Raw genomic sequence first — 25,841 nt, 5'->3', positions numbered from 1 at the left:
CTGTCAAAAATGATGAAAACACAGTTAAACCAATTCTAGCCACCACATAAGAGTTTGATGACAAAAAAAAAAATAGTGCACCAGTTAATAGATAATTCCATTTTCCTCCAAGTCCTCTCAGCTCTCTCTCCTGAAGTATCTCTTATTCTTTCCTCTCTCTCCATTTCTAGCCTTGGTTGAAGCCACCATTTTTCAATCCCTAGACAGTTTTAACAGTGTGCTGGCCTCAGTATCATTCTCTTTCAGTGGGTCCTCTCTAATGTTACTCCCAAACTTAAAAATCATTTCACAGCTCCTCTCATCTACAAGATAAAGGCCAAAAACCTCTAACATGGAAAATGGCTCCTTAAGATCTGACTGCTTTCTGGCCACTGCATCTTCTGCCACTTCCGTATTTGTAAACTTGTAAGCATCCCAACCTATCTGCAGATTCCTGCCGCCACATCCTTTAATACATCGCTGCCTAAATACGATCACGTATCTGCCTGGAATGCCCCTCCCTTCCTTGCTGAAAAACTCCTACTCATTCTTAGTCTCAATTCAAGTAACACCTTCTTTATGAACCATCCATCAACCAGATTCCTCCTCTTGCAGGGGCAAAAGCTCCTCTTTATTTCCAGTGAACCTCATATATTTCTCCATTAAGTCACTTATTGCATTATGTGTTATCATAGTCTACTTGCTTATTTCCTCAGGAGAAAGAGAATTTTTTATCTACACAGCAAAAGAATGCCACACAGGCAAGCACTCAAAAACAATGTGTACTGAATAAACACATAAAGGAACCCACCATTTCAATATGTTGTTGTTCCAAACACATTAAAATCATTGCCAAAGTTTATGTGACTGAAACAAAATACGCTTTAAATTATATAAAAGATTTCCCTTATAAATCATTTAAATATCTATCTTCTTTTTTAAAATGATTTAAACTGTCACTGATTCCAGTGAAAATTTAATATATTCATGTCACGTGGGTGGCAAAATAAATTCAGCTGTGTATTTGCTTGAATGTAATGTTTCCTCAGCTTATTGATTACATCATTAGTCATTTACTTCAAGATAGTAAAATTTTCATAACCATTTACATAGAAATTTCTTTTACTCTTATGTCTCAACTGTGCAACAAATAAGGGGAAAAAGAGAAGAATCCAGGTTAACCTAATATTAGTCTTTAGCATCTATTATCTTGACTTCACAAAATCCAAATTTAAATGAAGATCTATCGGCAATTCAATAAGACTTAAGAAATATTATTTTTAAACCTTAGGCATGTTTAAATTGCCCAGTTTGAATCAAGGTAAGAAATAAAAACCTAGAAATAAATTTAAAATATTTTTGTAGCCCTGATAATTGGAGAAAAAAACCTGAACAAATTTCTCATTACTTTCACCAACATTCAAAGCTGGAAAGAAACCTAAAAATACCTATTTTATTAATTAACTTATATTTGTAACTGCCACCCTAAATTTCAGGGGCATTACCATTCTCTCAGACACACTCAGCTTTGATGGGTTGGGAGAGAGTCAGTAAGTCCCACATGGAAACCCTAAGTGAGCACCTCTCCACTTTCCTCTTACTCATCACTTACCATTCACCAAATCCTTCAAAATTTCTTCTTCAGTTCCATTCTCACTACTCCCACTGCCATCATTCAGATATTCTGGGCCCTTATCATCTTACACACAAAACTGTGGAAGCATGGGAGCACGACATCCTTGAGTTGAAGGGACGTTACATATATTACTTATCTAATTGCACCGTTTTATAGCAAGGAAGCCAAGGCCCAGAGACTTGCTGATGTCACGTGGTGACACCGAAGAGCAGAGCTGGGGTGAGAGACTACGTTTTCTAGTGAGTGGAATGCGCTCGCTCCCTCCCTCCATTCTGCCTCTATTTGTTATAACAGACGGGGAATTGGCCTCACCATGCTGGGCACACCCACTGTTACTAGGCTACTCCACCTAAAATATGAGGTCTTAAAACGCACCTCTCAAAAATCTTCTGACTCCCCAGCATCTACAGATAAACTTGAAACTTCTAAATCTGAAGTTCAAGGTCATGTTTAAGTCATGCCAAGTCACCTGTCTTAATCTTTTTCAATCTGTCTCTTAACGTATAGAATAGCCACTCTAACTAAACTGTAGCATCCTTCCCACAACTTACCAATATCAGCATTCCTATTCCAGTACCTGGAACACCTCTCTCCAATTAATCAAATCTTTTAAAACTTGTAAAGTTCTCTTCCTGCAAAAAATATTTTCAACAGTCTCCCTAACGACTGTCTATTGCTATTCAATGTTTCATAGCCAATTTAACACTTGATTACATGCTTTCCTTTCCTTCATAATGAAAGTGTACACGGGGAACATTTTTTAAATGTTTGTTCTGTCAATCACAATACTAGCATATACTACACAGCATAAAGCAAATAGTTAATGTAATGAATTTTATTAGGCCAAAAGGAGCAATTTCTCTAGACTGCCTCGTGAAAGCCATAAAGTTCTAATTCTATGACTGACCTCTGGCAGCTCCAGCCCAATGAACAGGAAGAGAGTTAAGCAGTAACAATCACAGACTCTTCCAAATCTTTAACCAAATCAACACACACACACACACACACACATACACACAGACACACACACAGACACACACACACAGAATTTTCCTTAAGTCACGTGGAAGCTCACATCAACATAATACACTGATGGAAACCCACATAAACATTCCCGTCTCATACTACAAAAGGTCAAAAAATAAAATTTTACTTTTACAACCACTAAAGTAGAGTGGAAACGGTATTAAAAGATTTATGTAACAATACAACATCACCTTTCTTTTCAAGTTTTCTAATAGTCTCCTCCATTTCATTTTGCTTCTTTTTGTATAAAGTTTTCATTTCTTCTATTTCTTTATTCTTTCTTTCTAAAATCTACAAATGAATTTAAAATATTTTAGTATGCTATATTGTATGAAACATAATTTTTTAAAAATGAGCACAATATTTCTGCAAGTCTATCTCAGCTAATCCCATAAATTGTTTCCCAAAAAAAGATGTAAAGATTACACTTTAGTGCGTTGATAAAATATTAAATACACTAGAACAATTGATTACTGAAAGAAATATGCTATCTGCTTTGAATTTTCATATACCAATTATTAAGGAGATCATAAATAATACATTAGGTGATTCTCTAAAATATAACTCAGAGATTAAACTGTCATAAAGTAGCAGAGAGAAGCCACCAGAAACCTGATATATTAATAAAGTACAATTCACCTTCCCACCGCTTTGGACTAGAACATCTTCAGGTGAGCATACTGCTGAATCTCCCACTAGTGTCCTTCTATCATATTCACGCACAACCACAAGAATTTCCAGATACATGGGAAGATGAGATGTAACAGGCTTCCTTTATACCTAGTTCTGCTAGATAGCTAATGAGAATCAGTAAAGTATGCCCAAAACATGTCAAAAGTTGCATGACTATTTTACGTCATTAATTTACATTGTCAGAACTTTTAAAATCAATCGTTTAAAAAACTTAATTATGATTATATACTTCTAAATACACCTACACTCAAAAAAAAAAAACCCAAAACTAGGGAAATAACCAAAATGTAGGAAAGTTAGCAAGCAGGAAAATAAATGTGGTAACCCAGGAGAAAAAAGAAAACCAAATTGAGGCAGGAGCGTGAATATTCACTTTTTTTATGGTTGAAGAATATTTCCTACACACCCAAATTCAGTTTTTAAAAAAAGGTTATCTACCAATGTCTAATCAATTTTTCTTAGTGTTTTTATTACCAGCATTATACTTTACCTTTCATGGTTATGGTCCCACCTCTAAGAATGATTGGTAAATAAGAAAAGGAGGTATTTTGATCCTAACGTCCATAAAGAAGCAAAAACGGAAAAGAATGTATGCAAATAGATAAAGCACTCTCAATTTTATTCCATCCCAATTCCTAATCCTTAGAAAATGCCATACATGCAACAAACTGATGAATATACTTTCCAAGTCTGGCATAAGGTCAAGGATTTTATTTATATTTTACCTGGCATTTCAAACTAGTTGCATTGCTTTCTTTTTTCACGCAGAATTTATTTTAAAGAGAAATTCCTGGAGAGGATTTTATTATTAAATGTTTTTCTTAGCATAGATCTTTGTAACGGACATACCAAGAAGTCTATTTCAAACTCTATTACCATGATTTTTCCAAATATATTTTTATATTTATTTATCTTCTACATCAGTATTTTATACATCAAGAGATTTTATTTCATATGGACATATATTATGCTTAACTGAAATTATATTACTGAATCTCCAACATTTATGATAGAGAACCATTTTTCTCCAACAAAGGTAAAATTCTAGTAAGAGCAGAAGGGAATATTTGCCTTTAAAATTTGAATGCAAAAGAGGGAAGGAGAAGGAAATGGATACAATATTTTTTCTTTTTCTAATTTTCAGTCAGTGGTTTCCTTCTTGTTGCTTTGAGAGAAGGTAAGCCAAATATGCACCTGACTAAATACTAACGTATTTTCAGCTTTTAAGAAAGCTTGGATGCCTAGCACTACGGCTTCAATTTCCTGACTCCAACTCTGTCACTTAGTTTTGTGAAGCAGAACCATCGGCTTAGCTTTTTTTCACTTGAAGCATAATTAATTTACAATATTATGTTAGCTTTAGGTATACAGCAAAGTGATTCAGTTATATACATTATATATAATTCTTTACCACTACAGGTTATTACAAGATATTGAATATAGTTCCTTGTGCTGTACAGTAAATCCTTGTTGTTTATCTAATTTATATATGGTAGTATGTATTTGTTAATCCCAAAATCCCAATGTATCCCTTCCCCCCTTTCCCCTTTGGTAACCATAAGTTTGTTTTCTATGTGTATAAGTCTGCTTCTGTTTTGTAAATAAGCTCATTTTTACTATTTTTTAGATTCCACATAAAAGTGATATCATATAATATTTGTCTTTGACTTATTTCACTTAGTATGATCATCTTTAGGTCTATCCACGTTGCTGCAAATGGCAATATTTCATTCTTTTCTATGGTTAAGTAATATTCCAGTGTGTGTGTGTGTGTGTGTGTGTGTGTGTACATACATATATATACCATATCTTCTTTATCTGTCAATGGACATTTAGGTTGCTTCCACGTCTTGGTTACTGCAAATAGTGCTGCTATGAACACTGGTGCACATATTAGAGTTTTCATCTTTTGAATTAGAGTTTTCATCTTTTCCAGATATATGCGCAGGAGTGGGATTACTGGATCATGTGGTAACTCTATTTTTAGTTTTTTAAGGAACCTCCATACTGTTCTCCATAGTGAGTGCACCAATTTACATTCCCACTAATAGTGTAAGAGGGTTCTTTTTTCTCTACATACTCACCACCACTTACTATTTGTAGACATTTTCATGATGGCCATTCTGACCTGAATGAGGTGATACCTCGCTGTAGTTTTTATTTGCATTTCTCTAAGAATTAGCAATGCTGAGTATCTTTTCATGTGTCTGTTGGCCTTCTGTATGTCTTCTTTGGAGAAATGACTATTTAGGTCTCCTGCTTTTTTTAGACTGGACTGTTTAATTTTTTGCTATTGAGCTGTTTGTATTATTTTCGAAATTAAGCATAGGTTGAGTTTTGAAACAATCAATGAGAAGTTTCTATTTGGACCAACTGTCATGAATTAAAATTTCTTCTATTATGTACTGAAATACATCACTAAATTTTAAAAATCATACTAAAATATAGTATCAATTCAGATTCAATGTACAATAAATATACTGATGACTTCTGCTTTGCCCATTAAGAAGAAAAATTAATTTTATTTAAAAACACAAATTAAAATACTGGAAGGCATAAAACTCAATGCGCTACTGAAAATAAAAGCCTACATTGTCAGTACTAGCATTACAATGCATGCAGTCTCTACCAAAGAGAACTATATCCAAGAGTTTATTTTTAAAATAAAAAGGAAATTCTAATTGCCAGAAAACTGAAAGCATATTAGACCAAAACAAACTCTAGTATTTAGTTGATGACTTATTTCAGCCTTTATGAAAGGTAATGATAGAATGTAGATAAAGGACCATAAGACCAGCCTTCAAACAATTGATAAAGAACTAAAAGGTAATGTAAACTATAATTTGTACATTTGTTTAGCAAATGAAGTTAAAGATCAACTTTTACTAGGATAATAATTTAGCCAATTCGACTTATAACACACACTATCGTAAGTACATAAGTAAGTGGATGGATGGATGGATGATCACAAGACCTAGAATATTTCAAATATTCACTACTAATAAAATGGTAAGTGGTATATACTCTACCTTTTGAACATCAGCATCATGTTTCTGTTGCAATTTAAGTTTCTCTTCATGACATTTAGCCTCCAACATTTTTGTTTTCATGTCCAACTTCAAGGAAAATATTTTAAAGGTGTTATTAATTTACTTTTCCCTTTGGCAAAAACACACAATTAAAACAACTCCTTATATAAAAAAGAGTATCATTTTCCACTTTTACCCTACAGCTACTAGTCTAGCATCGCACTACATATAACAAAATGTTGGTTACATTCTTTGACTATTTTCAAGCCAATTAAAAGTCTTTCAAATAAATTTCACTTGACAGGCAGCAGTTAAAATACTGAATACAGATTCATCAGCGATCCCAGCCCACTGACTCCCAAAAAAGTCATTTAAGGTGATATTTTGCCAAATTTACTTGGTATTTTAGCCTGTTTATGTTTTTCACTTAAGCCTCTATTCAATTTTTTACTTTTTTCTTTCCTCATATCTACATGCTCATTTAAAATACTCTTATTAACCTATACACTTAAATACAATTTGAGAATGAATGTCCATACATATGGCACATTACTGATAACGCACAGATTTTCCAGTTCTCTCTCCTGGATTCACAGACTCTGACTACCTCAAAGCAATGACTTTATCTCCTTTCTAGTATTCATTACCGTCTCCTACCCTCCTCAAACTAACACCCAGTGTTCTGAGCAAAGTCAGCAAAAATGTCACCAATGCTTGTTGATAATAATGAGTGCATCTTAGGATTAAAAGAATAGCAGTAACAGATTTTAAGAACAACAATATAAAATTGATCATCTTAAATGTGAAAGTATTTGACCACCTGACTCCTTGCTATTTAAAAGACTATGTACACTGGACTCCGACAGAACTCATTTCTAACTCTCATTCTCATCCCACTATTGTGACTTTGGGCAAGTCACCATTTTGAGATTCTATTTCCTTTTCTACTAATTAAGAATAATTATCTTACCTCAATGAGTTATGACAATCACATTCAATGACATCATTTAAGTAACCATACTCTCTGTACAATGCTTGGTACAAAGCAGGTATGCAAAAAATATTAGTCTACAACCTTCAGAAAATTTTGCTTTTAAAATATGAGAAATGTGCTGTCAAAACAACTTCTTGAAAATTTTTGAAAAATACTTCATATTTTTCAATTACTGTTTCAAATAAACAATGAACGTGAACTAAAGATAACTGTGCATAATCAAATCAACATATCAAAATGAAATCATAAAATTTTACAAACAAAAACATAACACAGATTCATGCCATGTGCAACAACATGGATGGACCTAGAGGGTATTATGCTAAGTGAAGTAAGTCAGACAGAAAAAGACAAATACTGTATGATTTAATTTATACGTGGATTCTAAAAAAACAAGTGAAAAAACATAACAAAACAGAAACAGAGACAGATTAAGAGAACAAACAGGGGAGGGGGTCGGGGGAAGAGAGATACGTGAGGGAAATTAAGAGGTACAAACTTCCAGTTACAAATAAATGAGTCAAGGGTATGAAATGTACGGTATGGGGAATATACTCAGTAATTATATAATATTTTTGTATGCTGACAGATGGTAAGTAGACTTAACATGGTGATCACTTTAAAATGTATATAAATATCAAATCACTATGTGGTATACAAGGAAGTAACACAGTGCTGAAGGTCAATTATTCCTCAAAAACAAACAAACTCATAGAAAAAGAGATCAGATTTGTGGTTATCAGAGGTGGGGAGCAGGAGGAGGGGGAATTGAATGAAGGTAGTCAAAAAGGTACAAAGTTCCAGTTACAAGATAAATAAGTACTAGGGGATGTTCTGTACAACATGATAAATATAGTTAACACTGCTGTACACTGTATATGAAAGTTTTAGTAGAGTAAATCCTAAGAGTTCTCCCATAAAGAAAAAAATTGTTTCTGGTTTCTTTAATTCTGTATCTGTATGAGATGACAGATGTTCACTAAACTTACTGGATAATCATCTCATGATGTATGTAAGTCAAATCATTATGCAGTGTAACTTAAACTTATACAGTACTGTATGTCAATTATATCTCAATAAAACTTGAAGAAAAAAATAATAAATGTTATGAGTGGTAGAGAGAGAGGTAGCCATCCATTTACTCGGCAAAGGTTCTAGCAACCCAGAAAAAGCAGATAAACCCAGGACACAGAAGAAAGCAAAGCAAATACACAAAACAGCGAAGACTAGAAGCCACACAACACCTGAAATATGAAGTAAGCAATTTCAATAGTCTCCATGAGACTAGGCTACTAGAATTCGAAACAATTTCTGTATTCCTGTTTATTTTAGGTAGCTTCATGAACCTCTGTTCTTGCAACCAAAGACAGCTTTCTAAAGTCTGTTTTTCTGATATAACTTTTTACTTTGGTATAATATTAAATTTGAAGAAAAGTTGCAATAATAGCACAAGGAACTCCCGTATACTCTTTACCCAGATTCACCAATTGTATACATTTTGCCTTATGCGCTTTACCATTTTATAGCTTTAACGACATATATATATGTATATATATACACACACAAGTTATTTTCTGAACGATTTGGAAGAAAGTTAGAGGCATCACCCTGAAAAGCTCAGTGTATATTTCCTTAAAACAAAGGATTTTATAACCACAACAGTTATCAAAATTGAGAAATGTAATATTAACACAATAATATCTGATGCATGGTCTATAGGCAAGTTTTATTAGTTATCACAATGTCACTTATAGCTACATTTTTTCCCAATCCAGGATCCAATCCAGGGTCATACACTAGCTGTCATATCAACTTATCTCCATTAATCAGGAAAAGCCTTCCTTTGTGTTTCTTGATCTTGACATTTTTAGAGAATACAGCCAGTTATTGAATGTCCCTCAGTTCGGATTTATCTGGTGTTTCCTCATGATTAGACTTATTGGATTTTGGCAAGAATGACACTACAGTGACGTGTCCTTTTTCATTCCATCTTTATTAGGAGGTTGGTTTGTCTCAATATTGCCAATGTAAGGTTTAATAACTTGGTTAAGATAGTGAACACCAAGTTATTACAAGGGTAGTATTAAAAAGAAAGTTTCTCTATTGACAACCTTAAAAAAGTTTTTTTAATTAAAAAAGTATCTCTTCCCTTTACCTTGACACCACAGAATAACTGTATTTCTGCCGCATACTCTAGGGCATGAGTCATGATCGATCAGCAAGATTACAATATAGAAACAATCTTAATAGCACAGTAAATAAAAGACAATACAGAATACAAGACATAGATAGAAATATAAATGTGGATGGCTATACATATGTGTGCATCTTACATACATCCCCACAGGAAAGACAGAAAATAGCCTTGCTTAGTTTAGTTTAACACAAAAGACTGAAATTGAAAGACTGAATTTAACACTGCCAACTTATTTGATCTTCAAGTAACTCTGACTCCACACAACAACTATTCTGAGGCAGCGCAAAAAAAACTGTCATCCTCCTAAGCTGAGTCCCAGTGTCACTCAGGTGCTCTGCCTGGACACAACAGCTGAGATTCAAGTAGAACCCGCAGCCCCACTGAACCAAGACGGCAAACACAACGAATAAGTGAGCCTAAACTACAGAATCTCCAATGTCGGGCTACGGCAGAGTGAGCCATGAAAGAGGATGAGCAGAGAAGCCCCTCTTAGAGCAGTTTGCAAGAAAAGGGAGTGCTCTCCTGTTCCACCGCCAAATGCCCTCATTAGATTTGTTCCTATTTTGATACCAATTTTCTAACATCAGTGAGATTTGATTTGGAACTGAAATACCCCTCTAGGCCATTTGCCCCCATCAAAAATATTTTATGATGAGAATCAGTTGGGATAAATGGAGGAGGATAACCTCACCCCATTCGACCAAGTCCCTAGGCAATATGACCAGAAGGTCCACTCAGACAATTACTAGAAGCATTCCAGGACTAAACCACCCACTTCTAGAAAAAGAAGTAAAAGCCATCAAGAGATGGTGACAACTCCACAGGGTAAGTAGAGTGTAGGAAAGACATTCTGTGGATAACCTACTGCTAAAGCAAAGGAACTAAAATTGGACAGCTTCACTTTCAAGAGAGCTTTCCCACAAGCTACTTTTAAGACAATTTCTGAAATCTCTATTTAAAATCAGCTTAGGAAACTATTTACAAAGTTCACTGGGCCCCACTTTCTGTGAAGTATGTACTTCAAGGAATAGCTCTGAGGTTGGACATTGCTACCAAATGAATAAAGCTGATGAAACATGTTCATTTACTTAGGGTAAAACTATTTCCTTGGGTTTAAAAATAACCTACTTACAGTATAACTAATTAGCAAAGTCATTTTGCTCAGCTGACTCTTCACAAATTTTGGACTAAGGGTTTTTTTTAAAGGAACACTTATCAATCTATTCACTCAGGTATTCAACATTCCCTCTTACAGAAGAGCAGGTTTCTTATTCAAAATCCTACTTTTTACTAGCCAGTTTTCTATATGCAAATTGTGTTTAACATTTGAACTCAAAGTAGCAGAATAACAAAACAAAATAGCATTTTACTTTAATGAGTTTGTAAGGAAAATAATGTATTAAAGTTATTTAGATAAACATCATTGAAACATCTTAAAATGCCAAGGAAAAACTTTTAATGTTATTTCAAAGCTTTAATGTTGACCAACTACCTAAATCATGTCAAAGGAATAAAATGTACAGAAAAAAACAGGACTTATTTTGATGCAGAGAATAAGTCTACAAACTCTACAAGTTTTCAGTGATGTATAAAATGTAGCCATCGTAATGCTACTGAAATATTTGCATCTGCCTTTATTTCCTGTACCTACGTAGCAATTAAATTGTAAAGCGTAAAAGGTCAAAAATATTACTGAAGTCAACCATCTCTACTTCTCAGCAATTTCTAAAGTATTATCAGCAACACAACAGAATGATGTGTTTTCTTAGTCATATATTCTTTCTACATCTCAACAATCACCACAGCAAATTACAGAAGAAGTGATTCATGAAATAATCATCACTCTACTTACTCAGATACCTAATTGTTACAATCTTTTTAGAGAATTCTATCAGTTACTAGTCAGAGGAAATTATCATGTCAGTACTTTAGATTCTTCCTGATTAATATCTCCAGTGTATTCTACTCTCAAATTATTAATTTGTAATATTTCATAATGTCAATTGTTATTCATTGTGCTTATTTATAAACGTAGCACAAATAATGTGTCTACCTCTCTTGTTATCTTATCACTGGTGCTTAGAGATGTATGGAACTCTCCTAAATGGTAACTTCTAATTTCATCAGAACTCATCACATTAAGGGAAAAAGTGATATTTAAACATGCATAGTATATGCTGGCATTTTCTTTTTTCTAATTTTTAAAGTTTTGTTCATATATCATATACGAACATAATTTACACAAAACATGGACATAATCATATTACATACTGAGTTTTTGTTTATTTTGTTTAGCTCTTCTGTATTCCTTGGTGTTCATCTCCTTTTTTATCTGAATCTCTCCCTCTCCTCACCATATCTTCCTACATCAACATCTGCATGGACTATGGAAAATGGACATTAACAATTCAGTACATTTTCTTATCTTCCGCCACACTCACAGAATCATATACAAATACACACAAGCAAAATGCACACACCAGTTTGGGGTTTGGGGCAGAGACTTCGAGCGTCCCCAGATACTTATTTTCCTCTTCTTCTTTTGGGGCTCCACTAACAACGCCAAACTGGGGCAGGGCAGATGGCTGCTTCACAGATAAGCATGGTCAAGGGAGATGATGGGACAGAAATGATGCAGGCAACTTTGATGAGACATTTTTTTTTAAGTGGCTTTCTTTCCAGCCTCTTTCTTTCATAAGGAAAGTGCTTAAAAGACAAGGTATTTGTGAGCAATCAATACCTCAGATCCAGAGACTGAAGCTGTATGCTAAGGATGGTAGAACTTCCCCCCTAGCCTGGGTCCCTGATGACATCACAGAGCAGAGCACTCCCCATATACCCTAGACTGTTCTATGAGAGCTCAATAAATTCTCTTCTTTAAACTACTATATGCTTAGCAATATATAATTTTTATCATGAATGTTTCACACACAAAATTATGTTTTCCACATCTTGCTTTTCCCTCTGAACAATATCTCATGGAAATCTCTCTAAAAACACTTGCTATAGTTTCTATTCATTCTCTTAAATTGCTACCAACTATTCCTTAATGAGGAGAAAAACAAAAATGTATTCAATTATTCCCCTTAATGCATGTTCACTTTATTTTCAGTGTTTTTCTATTTCAAACAACAATGCAAAAACATTCTTATATATACATCTGACACACTGGACCTTTAGTTTCTCAGGGTGGATTCTCAAAAAACAAGCCAATGATTGTTGATATATCGTAATAGATTTTGCCCTCTGTTAAAGGTAAATTCACATTTTCGCCAGAAGAGTAGATATCTCATTACTATTCTAATTTGCATTTCCCTGAAAACTACTGTGTCAGTCTCTTTCACATGTTTTTGGGCCATATGAATCTGGTCTTCTATGAAATGCCTTTTCACAATTTTGATCCATGTTAGTCGGTCAATCAGAAGACCTCCTGGTGCTGTATACATTAACCCACAGTTTGTCCCAAATATTTTCTCAAAACGGTCGTTTTTCTATTGATCTTGCTTCTACTTACAAGGTCCTTATTTCACTTGAGTGAAAATTTTCTATTATTCCTTTTATATGTTCCAGGTTTGGAAAGGTTTTGTGTTAGGAAGATCTCCCAATGCCAAGATTTTTGTTGTTTTGAAACTTTTTGTTTGGGCAGTTATAGGTTAAAGTTTAGGTACATCCATAATTTGTTTTTGTTTATTTTTGTTTTTAGAGGAAAGGACCAATTTTATTTTCTTCCAGGTAAATGAGAGATTGTACCAGCATCATTTATTAAATAAAAGTCTTTTCTCAATGTATTGATAATAAACTTTGTTCTTATGTTTTTATTTTTACTGGGATTTAATTTTTTTGTAATGTTCTTTTTGGTTTTAGTGTCAGAGTCTGCCTCATGAAGTGAGTGGAGAAGTAGTCCCTCCATCTCTATTGTCTCAAAGAATTTATCTAATGTTGGAATTAGTTCTTCCTTAAATGTTCCTTTACATAAATACATAGTTGTAAAGTGAAGGAGCATATTAATACCCTTTTTGAATAATTGTAGATAATTCTTTTTAAGTAAACGAACACTCATAAATGCTAGGTTTTTAAGTTAATTGCACTGTGGAATCTGAAACTTTTACTACTATCACAGTAAGTTCTGTTGGCCTTTCCTGAATTTGGAAATGGATCCTTTAGCCATGCGTGACTTTATAACATCATTCATTACTCATTTGGAAAACATCAGTTTGCTGAGTTATAGAGATTTCCAAATATTGAAAATTTCATTACATAATGTCAAAACTTCACATTGGTTGATATCACCACTGATCTCATTGGAAAAGTCTTAGTATTGGAAAGCTCTCAAGCTCACAGTGACTGATACAAGTATGCCAAAATTCTAATTTGTATTAAAAGGTCAAATTTTATCATTAGCAACAAATAGTGTCAGTTGTTTTGGTTGAAGTGACAGGCTCATTTTGTTCATCTTTGAGAAAACATCTGCCAAATATCCAAGTCTTGAATAAACTACATTTTGTCCATTAGTCATTCTTTCAAGTAAAAATGATATTCCACAAAAACAGCAGCTACTGCAATTCATACCTGGAAAAAGCACACAAATGTTTTTCCTCTGGGCAGCCACTGGACTTTGATATGTCCCATCCATCCTTTATACAAAGTTCCATTTCATCACTCAGACATCTAAAAGATGCATACTTGAAGTACAAGATTTAATAAAATTAATAATTTTCTGCTTGCTTCATCGAGAAAATTCTTAAGTAAAACTGGTCATGTTTCCCCTGTGAGCACGTGGCAGTGAGGAATATGACAACCAGTACAATTTGGTGGGCTGGGATATAGCGTTACCCAGCATCATGTTTGCAACGTCAATGCAAATGTCAATACAGTAAATAATAATAATAATGGTAACATTTAAACATTATTACAAAAATGATTTTGACCTCACAGACCTCATGAAAGGGTCTTGGGGACCGCAGGGTTCATGGCCCACACTTTGAGAACCACTGCCCTAGAGAAACTCTTGCACATGTGTCAGGAAACACGTACTAGATTGTTCGAAGGATTACTGTTTGTAAAAGCCAAAAATCAGAACAGGTTCATCGACAAAACGGCAAGAAATGGTGGCAGATTCACTTTAAAAGACAGCAATGTAAATGAACCTAACTACAGCTATATGGCAGAACAAGGACGAATGTCACCAACATACCATTGAGCAAAAGAAGCAAGACACAAAAAATAAATGCATAGTTCCATTTAAATGAAATTCAAAATCTACTGAAAAATAATAATTGCATTTATAAGAATGCAGGCACTGGTGGTGAAGTCAACTTCAAAAATAACGGAGGGAAATTATCAGAAAAGTCAGGAGAGTGGTTACTGCTAGAGGAGATGGAAGACAGCATGACTGGGAGGGGTCAGACAGCAGGCTGCTGGGACACTGGCAATGACCTAATCCCTGCCGGCATGTGATTTACAGAGATACTCCTCTGGATCATTATTTATTTGGTGAGACTGCGTGTATTGGAATGCTGTATTGATAAGAAATGTTTCAAAATATCAACTCTCTCATTTATTATGTCAGTGACTGTGCAGTTTGTCCTCTTGGATGTACTTAAATTCTACATTTAACTAGTAGATTTGCAAAAGAAAAAAATGCCTAATTAGCATTACGTAAGAAAGAAGCAGTATCCTCTTCTAGGCGATGGGTGGGAGCATTCAATATGGGTGGAGGTGAAGTTCAAAGGAAATTTTCTATTTTATTTCACAAAAAGAGCAATTTCTACCATCTGTTCTCTGAACACTGATGGCTGCTCTGAAAATTGATCTCCCCTTGTTGCATTGTCTCTTGTCTCATTTTCAGTGACAACGGTTTTCCAAATGTCTTAATCTATGTCAGAAATCTTTTTTTAAAAATACAAAAAAAAAAAAAAAACCCCACTGTTTGATGAGGCTCACTGTCACACAGGTCTATGATGTGGATATCAGAGGAAACATGTTAGCAATTACAAAGGCAGACAAGTCCAAGTATGCTTGTGAATGAGGTTAAGGTTAAAATAAAAGGATCACCGTCACTGAACATGTTTTCCCATAATGCTCCAATAAACTGAAAAACATTTTTTCATCTTAAAATATTTCATAGGTGTATTTTTAGCCACCAAAAGAAAACTACTACAGTTCTTCAATTCTAATAAAATACTATTGTGAATATTACTCACTTAACATCTAAGGTATTTTTCACACAATCATAAACTTAAAATGAAAGCTGTGTTCCATAAAGTTTGATTTATAAAGGCCAATTAAATATTTTAGGACACCAACGCGTCATCAACAGAATTAAAACTTTTATTAAATGTTTCATGACACAGATAATCTGTACAGAATTTCATCTCTCTCAATTCTCTCCACACTTACTGCATTCTGTAACTTAATTAAGCATTTCAACCATCTAAATTTTGATTTTATAACATTACAGAATTGACTAACCTAGATCATCATCACTACTCATAGCAAAACCCTCTGAAATGGATCTGAGACTTAAATATAAAAATAAGATTAAAAAAGACAAAAATACGAGTTAACTTCTTTCATAATCTTGGAAAAAGAAAGTTTTTCCACATGATACAAAAAACACAAGCCATAGACAAAAGATTGATAGATTCAACTATTGGAAAAGAAAACATGTATACATTTAAAAAAAAACAAATAAATCAAAAGACATACAGAGAAAAATACTTGCAAGATACATGACAAAAACCTGAATTCCTTTACATATAAATTGTTCTTAGGAATCACAATGAAGACAAACAATTTAACAAAAATACGGAAATATAAGAAAAGATAGCTCACAAAAGTGAAATTAAAAAGGCAATAAACAGACAAAAAGTATGTTCATTCTCACTTATAATAAAAGCAATGTAAATATCAAAACAACAAGATACTATTTTTCATCTCATAGATAATCAAAAATGTTTACAATTCAGTGTTGATGATGAAATGGGAACACATTCTCAAACCCAATGATGCAAGTATAAACAGACCTAACCTTTTTCAAATAGTTTATTAAGACATATATAATTCACATGCTATAATATTCACCCACTTAAAGTATACAATTCAATGTCTTTTAATATTTCAGAGAATTACACGACTATCACCACAATCTACTTTTACGACCTTTCCATCACTCCAAAATCGGAACTCTCATACACAGTAGCCATCACTCCCCATTCTCTTCCAGGCCTGCAGTCCTAGACAGACATAACCCTATTTTAAGGGCAATCTATTGATGTCAATCAAAAATTTAAAGTGACTGAGCAATTCCACCCTACAGAATTTATCACATGAGAATAAACATGCAATACACAAAAATATACACAGGGATATTCTTAAACATTGTCTATTGTAGCAAAATACTCTAGATAATCAATATCCCTCAATAGAAATCTATATTAATAAAATGTAGTCCATCAGTAAAATAAAATACAATGCAACTTCTAAAAAGCATGAAGCCATATTTCTGATATAAAAAAAATCATCAGAATATATACTTAAGTTAAAAAAGCAAAATGAAACAGCATATAGAATCTGACCTAGGTTCTTATTTCTATTTTAAAAAAGAGACAGTCCTAGAAACTTTTAAAGAGAATACACATTAAATTTTTAGCAATGATTACCTTGAAAAATAAAGAGTAGATGTTGAGAAAATGAAGATGAAATATTTAATCTAATATTTAATATTTCATTTAAAAAAAACACTTCACTCACTGGAAACAATGCTATTTATTATTTTTAAAACACCACCCAACAACAACAACAGTGCTTTTAGATGAGAATATGCACAAAACACATCAGGGTTGCCTTTTGTGGACGTGCAAGAGTCTGCTGAATTTCAAAACAGAAAAGCAATTATCCTCATTTCCACAAATAAATGTTTAACAAAAGTGACTTAAGTAAGGAGACATAAGATTATCCTTCTAAAGGATAGCTATACATATCATGATGTATCTATGGGAAACTTAAAAAAACTATCTCCGGAAAGCAGACAAAAATATTAAAGAAGTTTGGTATTTTCTTTTTTAAATTATTTTTTAAATGGATTTTTAATTTATTCATCTATTTATATACTATCCTAGAAAGAATGTGAGACACTTACACAAATATTCACAAATACAGTAAAATTAAAGAAGATAAATTAAAAACTGGAAAGATTATGAAACACTAAGAGACCACTAAGAACAAAGATTCAGGACAGCACACAAAAACACATGTCATAAACTATTACAGATGCTGAAGATTTTTTTTGGAATCTCTGATCTTTCTAGTGATCAGAACAGGGGAAACATCATGATCTCTAACAGTTATATTATGTATAGCATAGAGAACATACACGTAATTCAGGAAGATCTATGTTTTTTCCTGGACTAAATTCTGAATATCTTTCTTTGAATGATTGGTATTTTTCTATATCAAAAATTAAAACAGTAAAAAAAAAAAGAAATTAAAACAGTAAAAAATTTTGTCCTGAAATTGAAAAAACTTTTCTTAAAAATTACACATTCTGTATTAAAAATATAATTAGTATTTTGTATTGATAAAAGCAATCTAAACTGCTACTTTCCTTTGCCTTCAATGGCTCCTAATTACATTTGCCTTTTTATATTCATTCTCATTTTCACATATAATACATTCTTTACTTGTACCTTATAATCACATACAATTTTCATGTGACTTCCAAGTATTAACTTCCATTTTAGAGGTTAAATTGTTTATGGTAATAAAATTATAAAAATCCATCTTTTCAATTTTATCATGTAATACACAACTCATTACCCCATAGAAATATTTAGAAATGCATGTATAATAGAGAGAGATACAAGGATATTCTTCCCAGAATTATTCATATTCATGAAAACTATAGGCAACCTCAATACTTGACAACAGGGATAAATTAAACTAACTGAGGATACTTCTATAATATGAACTATAATACAGCCATTAAACATAAATCCTTAGGAACTATTTAATAGCATAAAAATACTCAAGATACATAAAACATTATATATGATATCTCAATTTTCTAAGGAAGAATAATGTTTATAGGATACATAAAGAAAAGACTGAAAGGCAATACAATGATATTTTACCAGTGTCTTTACTTCTAGGTGTTGGTTTTATTGGTGATTTTATTTCCTTCTTTACATATGTCCATATTTTCTAAAATTTCTTTAATAAAAATCCACAAATTATTTTATAATCACAAATACTACTTTAAAAGGAAGATGAAACTAAGATGGTTCTCTTAATGGGGCAACTCAACATATACTTTTTCAAAATTTATTTTTATTTTTTGAGGGGAGGGAACTAGGTTTTGTTTTTTTTAATGAAGGTACTGGGTATTGAATCCAGGACCTCGTGCATGCTAAACACACTCTATACCACTGAGCTATACTCTCTCCATCAGCATATACTTTTAAATATTTTAGGATGGAGAAAAAGCATGATCAAAAAATTTTGTCAAAAATAGTCTGAAATGACTGTGTAACTGTACAAAGGTTTTTTTAGCCAAAATAGACACTGGATATATTTTAAGATATGGAGTAAGTCGATGTTTACATGCAAACTTCTCAATGATGCCACAAATATTTTTACAGTATGCCAAAAAGAAAAACAAAACACAAGGGTGTAGAAAAAAATAAAGCCACACACATTTTAAAATGAATCCCTGATGCAATACATGATAGCTTTAAGTGTTTCGTCTTTCAACATGTATGTGGGGAGCCTTGGTATGTGTACCCCTGACCCAAGATGTCATCAAAGAGAATAAGGACATTATTTAATGAAAGACCAAAAAAAACCTCAAAAAGACGCCAGGTCCTTTCAATTACTTTAATTATTCTATCATAAGCAGCCTCAAAAGTAAGAATTAGTACAAAATAAAAGGAAAAGAAAAAATGATTGGTATTGACTTAGAATGAGTTGCAAAAATAATCAATGACAATTTTTAAAAGGAAAGAAATTCAAAACACCAGCTTCAGAGAAGGTGCATCTGAATATAAGCATTACTCTCAAAAAGGCTTTTTAAAATGTAACCTGTATCATTATTTTATATTTGTACCAACAACAACCTCTTCTTACCATGCATCATTATTCTAAATAGAACCTGAAAACATACAAAATATAAAAATCGTGTTAATAAATTTGATACATCAGAAATATCTCAATCCTACCTCTTTCTCATGCATTCGAGAGAGTAAATGATCATCGTGTAGACTGCTGGATTTTCTAAGGCTGAATTTGGGAGTCATCTGTTGAAAGAGTAAGAATTATTCAATCCTTTTTCAGGCCTTGCTTATCCAAAAGTAAATTCTAAATTGCCTGAAGTTAATGCCAAAAGAATACCAACACTGGAGAAAAAAATGTAATTTATTCACTTCCATATGATAGAATTAATAAGAATACTATGCTTCATAATGCATTATTTTCTGTGAATAACTTAATGATTATATTATTTTAAAATATCTGACCATAGGAAAAGTTAAATGCAATTTTCACCTACCAAAGTAACAGGGATAGGCTTCTGCCTCAGGTACCGAGGATTTTCTATCTGAAAATTTAAAAATAAAATGAAGACATTAATATTTGAGTTTTAAGTAAACTGCTATATGAAAATGTTTTCTATATTTATTAATATTTTATATGTTTCTTAGAGTAATGCAGAATATATTTTCAGTGGCCCACTAACAAATAAAATATAAAACGGGAACTTCTTTGCAGAGAAGTTTTTTTTACACCTTCGTGAACCTCTAACAGCCTAACTACCTGGCCTCATCTCCACTTCTCCTCACCTCATGTTTTCCCCTCCCAGAATCCTGAATGGCTTAGGTTACCAAAACACTGCAGGTCTTCTGGTGCCTCTGTACTTCTGTCTACCCCTCCAACCCTTGTAATCATCCACCTATCATCTCTTACGTCTCAATCACTACACTCCCAGGCAGACTTGGTGTGTGAATCCTTAAATTTACCTCCATAATAGCAACCAGAATACAACCAGAAGGTCATGGAAAGTATGAAGAACCAGAGAAGACAATCTTAGGAAGAAATCACTTCTGCAGAAGATGGAGGCTCCTTGGAAGGAAGATTGTCCACAATGAAAAAAAAAGAAAAAAGAAAAAAGAAGCTGAAAAAAAGAGCCCTACAGAAACAACACAGAATCAATGAATCAGAAGAAGACAAGTCAAAACGAAGGCTCCATTTACTAAAGAAACTGAAGCTCAGTGGAGCAGGAGAAGAGAGCCTTCCTGAACTAAGAAATAAACTACCCAAGCCACTGCTCTCATATCATCACTGGCTATTATTTGTTAAAAAAAATCAAATATAAATAATCATGAACAGAAAAAAGGATCTGATATCTATAAAAACTTACTATAAAAATAGAAAATTAAAACCAAAACCTGTCAGCAGAAGGAATCACTTTTTTTAAAAAGTCCATGAAATTGAAGAAAATGGTAATACAGTCCCCCTTTTGACTCCCTTGTCTGCAGCACTCTGATTCATCAGGGTTTTTGTACAATCCACTTAAGGCAGGCCACTCACCTGCAGGTCAATACTTGATGATATTTATGTTCCACCACCATGAGAACAATATGTATTCAAGCATAATTCTTAAAAATTTAAGGGAGTTCATAAAGAACACAATAAATAAAGACAAAAAAACAGAAAGATGTTAAATAGAGGCTGACCAAGTAAGAGCTTGGCAAAGTTATCAGAGGCCAAATCAATCTGTAAAAGTCAACTGCATTTCTGTAAATTAGCAAAAATCACCTAGAATAAAAGATTATTTTACAAAGATATCACTTATAATCATAAAACAATATATAATTCCTAAAAGTAAATCTGTAAAATTATACATAAACCCTTTATGGAATAAATAATTAAGCTTTTCTGAAAGACATTAAGACTGAAATAAAAAGAGTGAAATCATGTTTTTGATAGCCTCCACACTATAAAAATGTCAATTCCCCTTAACTTATCTAGTTACTAAATTTATTCAAACCAAAATCTCAATATAATTTTTGGAAAATGTGATAAGATCATTATAAAATGTATCTAAATAAACAAAGGGACAAGACTATACAAGACATGTCTAAAGAAAAAAATCAACGTGAGTTGTCTTACAAAGACATAATAAAACTATAGTAATGAAATAAGTCAAAGAAACTGACTAGAAAGTAACAGAAACTGAAATATATATGAGAATATGATTCATGAAAGACATAGCACTGCAAATTATTGAGCAAATAAGGATGTGTTCAATGAGAGGGAGAAAATAAGAGTAGATCCCTTCCTCACACCATATATCATAAATTCTCAATGTATTAAACACTTCTAATTAATTGCAGGATTATAAAGCTTTCAGAAGACAATTAAGAAGAATGATTTTATGGCTTCAGAGTTGAGAATATTTCTGTAAACAAGACACACAAAAAAGTATAAACAAAAAATCAATCAATAACTTTGATCACTTTAAATAAGAACTTATCTCTAAAAAAGATATTATAAATAAACTGAAAAGGCAAACCATTAACTGGAAGATGTTTGCACATATAATTAGTCTACAATATGTGTAAAGAAGGTCTTTTAAAATCCATGAAAGAAAGAACAACAATCCATTAGGAAAAAAATAGGAAAAAACTTGAGCCACATTTAACAGATGAGGAAATGTGAATGACAAAAACAAATGAAAATATGTTCAATCTGTTTAGAAATATGAAAAATGTAAAGTAATACTACAAAGAGATGGTATTTTACAGCCACCAGATTGGCATACATTAAAAACTTGACAGTAAAAGTGTTCCAGATGTGGAGTAACACTGTTGGGTTGTATGAATTAGTACATTTACTTTGGGAAACATTTACTAGGTAAAGATAATAATAAAATCTACTTAAATATCATGGTAGAGAAAGAGGCATATTCTTTAGTAAATAACACTGTACTATATATACACAGCTTCTTGAAAAATAGAGGCAGAAAATTTCCAGCAGGCAGCAAAGCACACTCAATAAATATTTATTGTCTGAAGGTATATATATGAAAAGTAAGTAACCATTCTCTATTTTTGGAATGGAGAAAACCAGCATAGAAATAAGGCCTTCAAAGACACACACAAATCTGCAATATATAAAACCCTAATTCATGAAGCAGAATTAAATATAAGGGGAAAAATAAAGGATGAGGGAAATAGAGAATTCTCAAAGATGCTCAAGCTCTAATTAAGCTTAAAATTTAAAACCAAAAGCCAAGAAAACCATCTGTGACTTATTTTTACCCAGCTCTACATTCATAAGCAGGGTACAAAATATTGGTTTAGCTAATTACAATGTAGCCTTTCAACTATGCAGAAGTAACTCTTATTTCATCCTCTTCATCTTTAAAAGCCATTAAATACAGAAGTTTAGTACTCATTCTGTTATCATAAATTTCCCTTCTCAAGTTGACCAAAAGTCTATTTTAATTATTTAAAAGCAACAATGAACACTGTAAACAAGTATAAATCTTCAATTGTTGGTATTCATTTACAATAGACTGAATTTGTCTCTTAACCACTTTTAATATGTAATGAGAATTATTCATAGTAGAGTATGTTCTTGAGTCTATTTGAGGGAAATAAGCAAACTATTTTCTGATTTTATAACAGCAGCCAGATGTGCTTTGAAGTTAAATGTTCCCACTTCGTAATCCACAAGTAACAGGGACTTGAAGCAATCTGTAAACAGTCTTAACATTTACTTTTTTCATGCTCTTTTAGAAGACTTCTTGTTCTCTCATAATACCTCAAGAAAGAATACCACAATAAGGAAATGTCCAAAATGGAGGATAAAAAGAACTTATGTGAAACATTAAAGTCTAACAAAATATTATATAAAAAGCAAAGCCAAAAGTAATTAAGTTCCAATAACAAGAATAAATCACATGACAGGGCATTTCTTGTTTAAGAAACAAATAGAATCACAATAATAAAATAAATAATAATTTAAACTAGACCTGAATACAGATATCTGAATGCTCTCTAATGAAAACTGGCTTTTGACATTTTATTTTGTTTAGTTTTTTTAGCAGAATTGTTTGGTTACAAAGGGTTCTGTCAGTTTGTTTCTTCAAATTAATCAGGATTTGGTCAAAGTGACCTCCTTATGGATTAACTAATGTTGATCAGATAGAGATGTTCTAAGGCTCCAGAAAAATAGAAAGACATTTTATCTAATATCTTAGCTGTCTTAGAGGAAAGGACATTATTGAGCAATATACTACTAGCAAAACAACTAAAATAAGCGTTTCTAAGTCATAGCATCCATCAGAAGAAATGCCAAAACTCTTACTATAGCATAAAATAAATTCAGTCCTCAGTGTCAAATCAATTATGCTCCAAAATAACTTTTTTATGCCAATATTTTAGAACTTGAAAAAATGTTTTCCACAGAAGAAATGCTACAAATAAGGTTCATTCATTGGTTTATTCAATTTCAACAAACATTTAAGGAGCACAAATTAAATACAGATATAGACACCATCCACTGGCTCAAAAAAAGCAAATAAGTCACAGGAACAGAATGGAAACATACATGTACTGTCATCTAATGCATGAGACAAATACCACTGCAGTGCAACAGGAAAAGAATAGTCTTTTCAATAAATGGGAGTGTCACCTGAATATTTATAAGGGACAAAAACAAATCTTAACTCCCTATCTTAGAACATATACAACAATCACCTCCAAATGGTAAATAGATCTAAATAGAAAAAGTGAACCAACAGAGCTGCTAGAAGAAAACATAGAACATCATCAAGAACTTAAAATGGTCAAAGACCTTAAACAGGGCACAAAAAGCATTTTTTCATAAGATGAAAAAATGTGAAAATGAACTGCATTAAAATTTCTGTTCATCAAAGACACCAGTGAATGGAAGAGAGCAACAAAATGGAAGAAAATACATATAATATTATATTCCAAAGGACTCACCAAGAATAGATACAAAGTTCTTATATATTGGTAAGAAAAAGGCAGACAACCCAACAGGAAAATTGGCAAAGCCTTAAGGAAGCACTTCTGAAAGGCTAGCCAAACTGTCAATAAACATATTAAAAGGCATCTAACTTTATCAGTCATCAGGAAAACACATATTTAAAAAAACCACACAATGCAATGTCACTAAACACTCTCAAGAATAGCTAATTTAAAAAAAAAAGAATGGCTAAGTTTTATAACTAAAAAAAAATTAAGTGACAATACCAAGTACTGAAGAAAAAGTATTGGAGTAGGAACTGGTACAAGCTGCTGATGAGAATGCAAACTGGCACAATCTCTTTAGAAAACCGGCAGCATCTACTGTACTGATTAGCTTTTAGCTGTGTAACAAATCACCCACGGCTTCCAACTACGACTACTTTATTTAGCTCTCAACTCTGTAGGTGGGCAACTTGGGCAGCTCATCTACTGGAACAACTCATCTCAACTGGACCTACTCATGTTCCTGGCTCACCAGTGGCACAGCTATGTCTGGGTGACCGATTAGAACAGTTCTCAATCGGCCACACTGAGGACAGCCACAATCAGTGGGACAGTTGGGGCATCCCCAGCTGCTAACAGCTCACAGGCGCTCTTAGCCCTCGACAGGGAACTTTACCCTCTCCCTGCTGGGCCCTGACCTCCAAGTGGGGATGTTGTACACCCTCTGGAGCTCCTCACAGGATCAGGGGGAGCCTCACTCCCAATGACCTCGCCTGGCTCCTTCTTCTGCCAGGTCCCATTCCCTCCACTGCCTGTCCAGATATTCTCCCTGCACAGATTCTGCAGGCCCAGATCCTGCTCTTGGACTCTGTTTCCAGAGATGTGACCTTAGAGATTCTACCTAAAGAGTCCTCACTGTTTGCTCCTGGTGGGTGTGAGGGTCTGCACAGAGACCCAGGGTGGAAATGCATGGATGGCTGCTGACCCAGATGGAAGGCCCGGGAGAGTCCTCCTCCTCTTGGTCCCCCACCCATCCTCAGGAAAAAAGAAAAAAGAATAAAAATTTATATAAAGATAGCATAAAATATATATAAAATATGTTAACAAAGCAAGAAAACTTCTCAGGAGCTAAAGGTTAGAAAGGTTAAAGAGTAATTTAAAAAACACAGAAAGAAAACTTAATTACTAGGCTTAGGAAGTAAATCTCTACTTGAATTATGTATTCCTAGAAGAAATATCAACATACACCTGGGAAAAGAAAGAATATATTTGGGAAAAATATTTAAAAAAATAG

At 33.1% G+C, this 25,841-nt stretch overlaps 1 protein-coding gene across 8 annotated transcripts in view; it reads right to left on the bottom strand.

Moving 5' to 3' along the window:
* CEP112 (centrosomal protein 112) overlaps window positions 1-25,841 on the bottom strand; it is a 371,189-nt gene that overhangs the window by 307,005 nt on the left and 38,343 nt on the right. For all 8 annotated transcript variants that reach the window (XR_012059795.1, XR_012059798.1, XR_012059796.1 and 5 more), the window contains exons 7-10: window positions 20,098-20,145; window positions 19,769-19,846; window positions 6,364-6,450; window positions 2,833-2,932 (exon numbers count right to left, since the gene is read on the bottom strand). Coding sequence is in view for 5 of the 8 variants with exons in the window: in XM_072939445.1 (XP_072795546.1) it covers window positions 2,833-2,932; window positions 6,364-6,450; window positions 19,769-19,846; window positions 20,098-20,145 (313 nt within the window). In the remaining 3 variants the exon portion in view is untranslated. The remainder of the gene's footprint in view (window positions 1-2,832; window positions 2,933-6,363; window positions 6,451-19,768; window positions 19,847-20,097; window positions 20,146-25,841) is intronic.

This window comes from Vicugna pacos, chromosome 16 (genome assembly GCF_048564905.1).
Source record: "Vicugna pacos chromosome 16, VicPac4, whole genome shotgun sequence".
NCBI classification, from domain to species: Eukaryota; Metazoa; Chordata; class Mammalia; order Artiodactyla; family Camelidae; genus Vicugna; species Vicugna pacos.
This window is presented reverse-complemented; position numbering and strand designations above follow the sequence as displayed.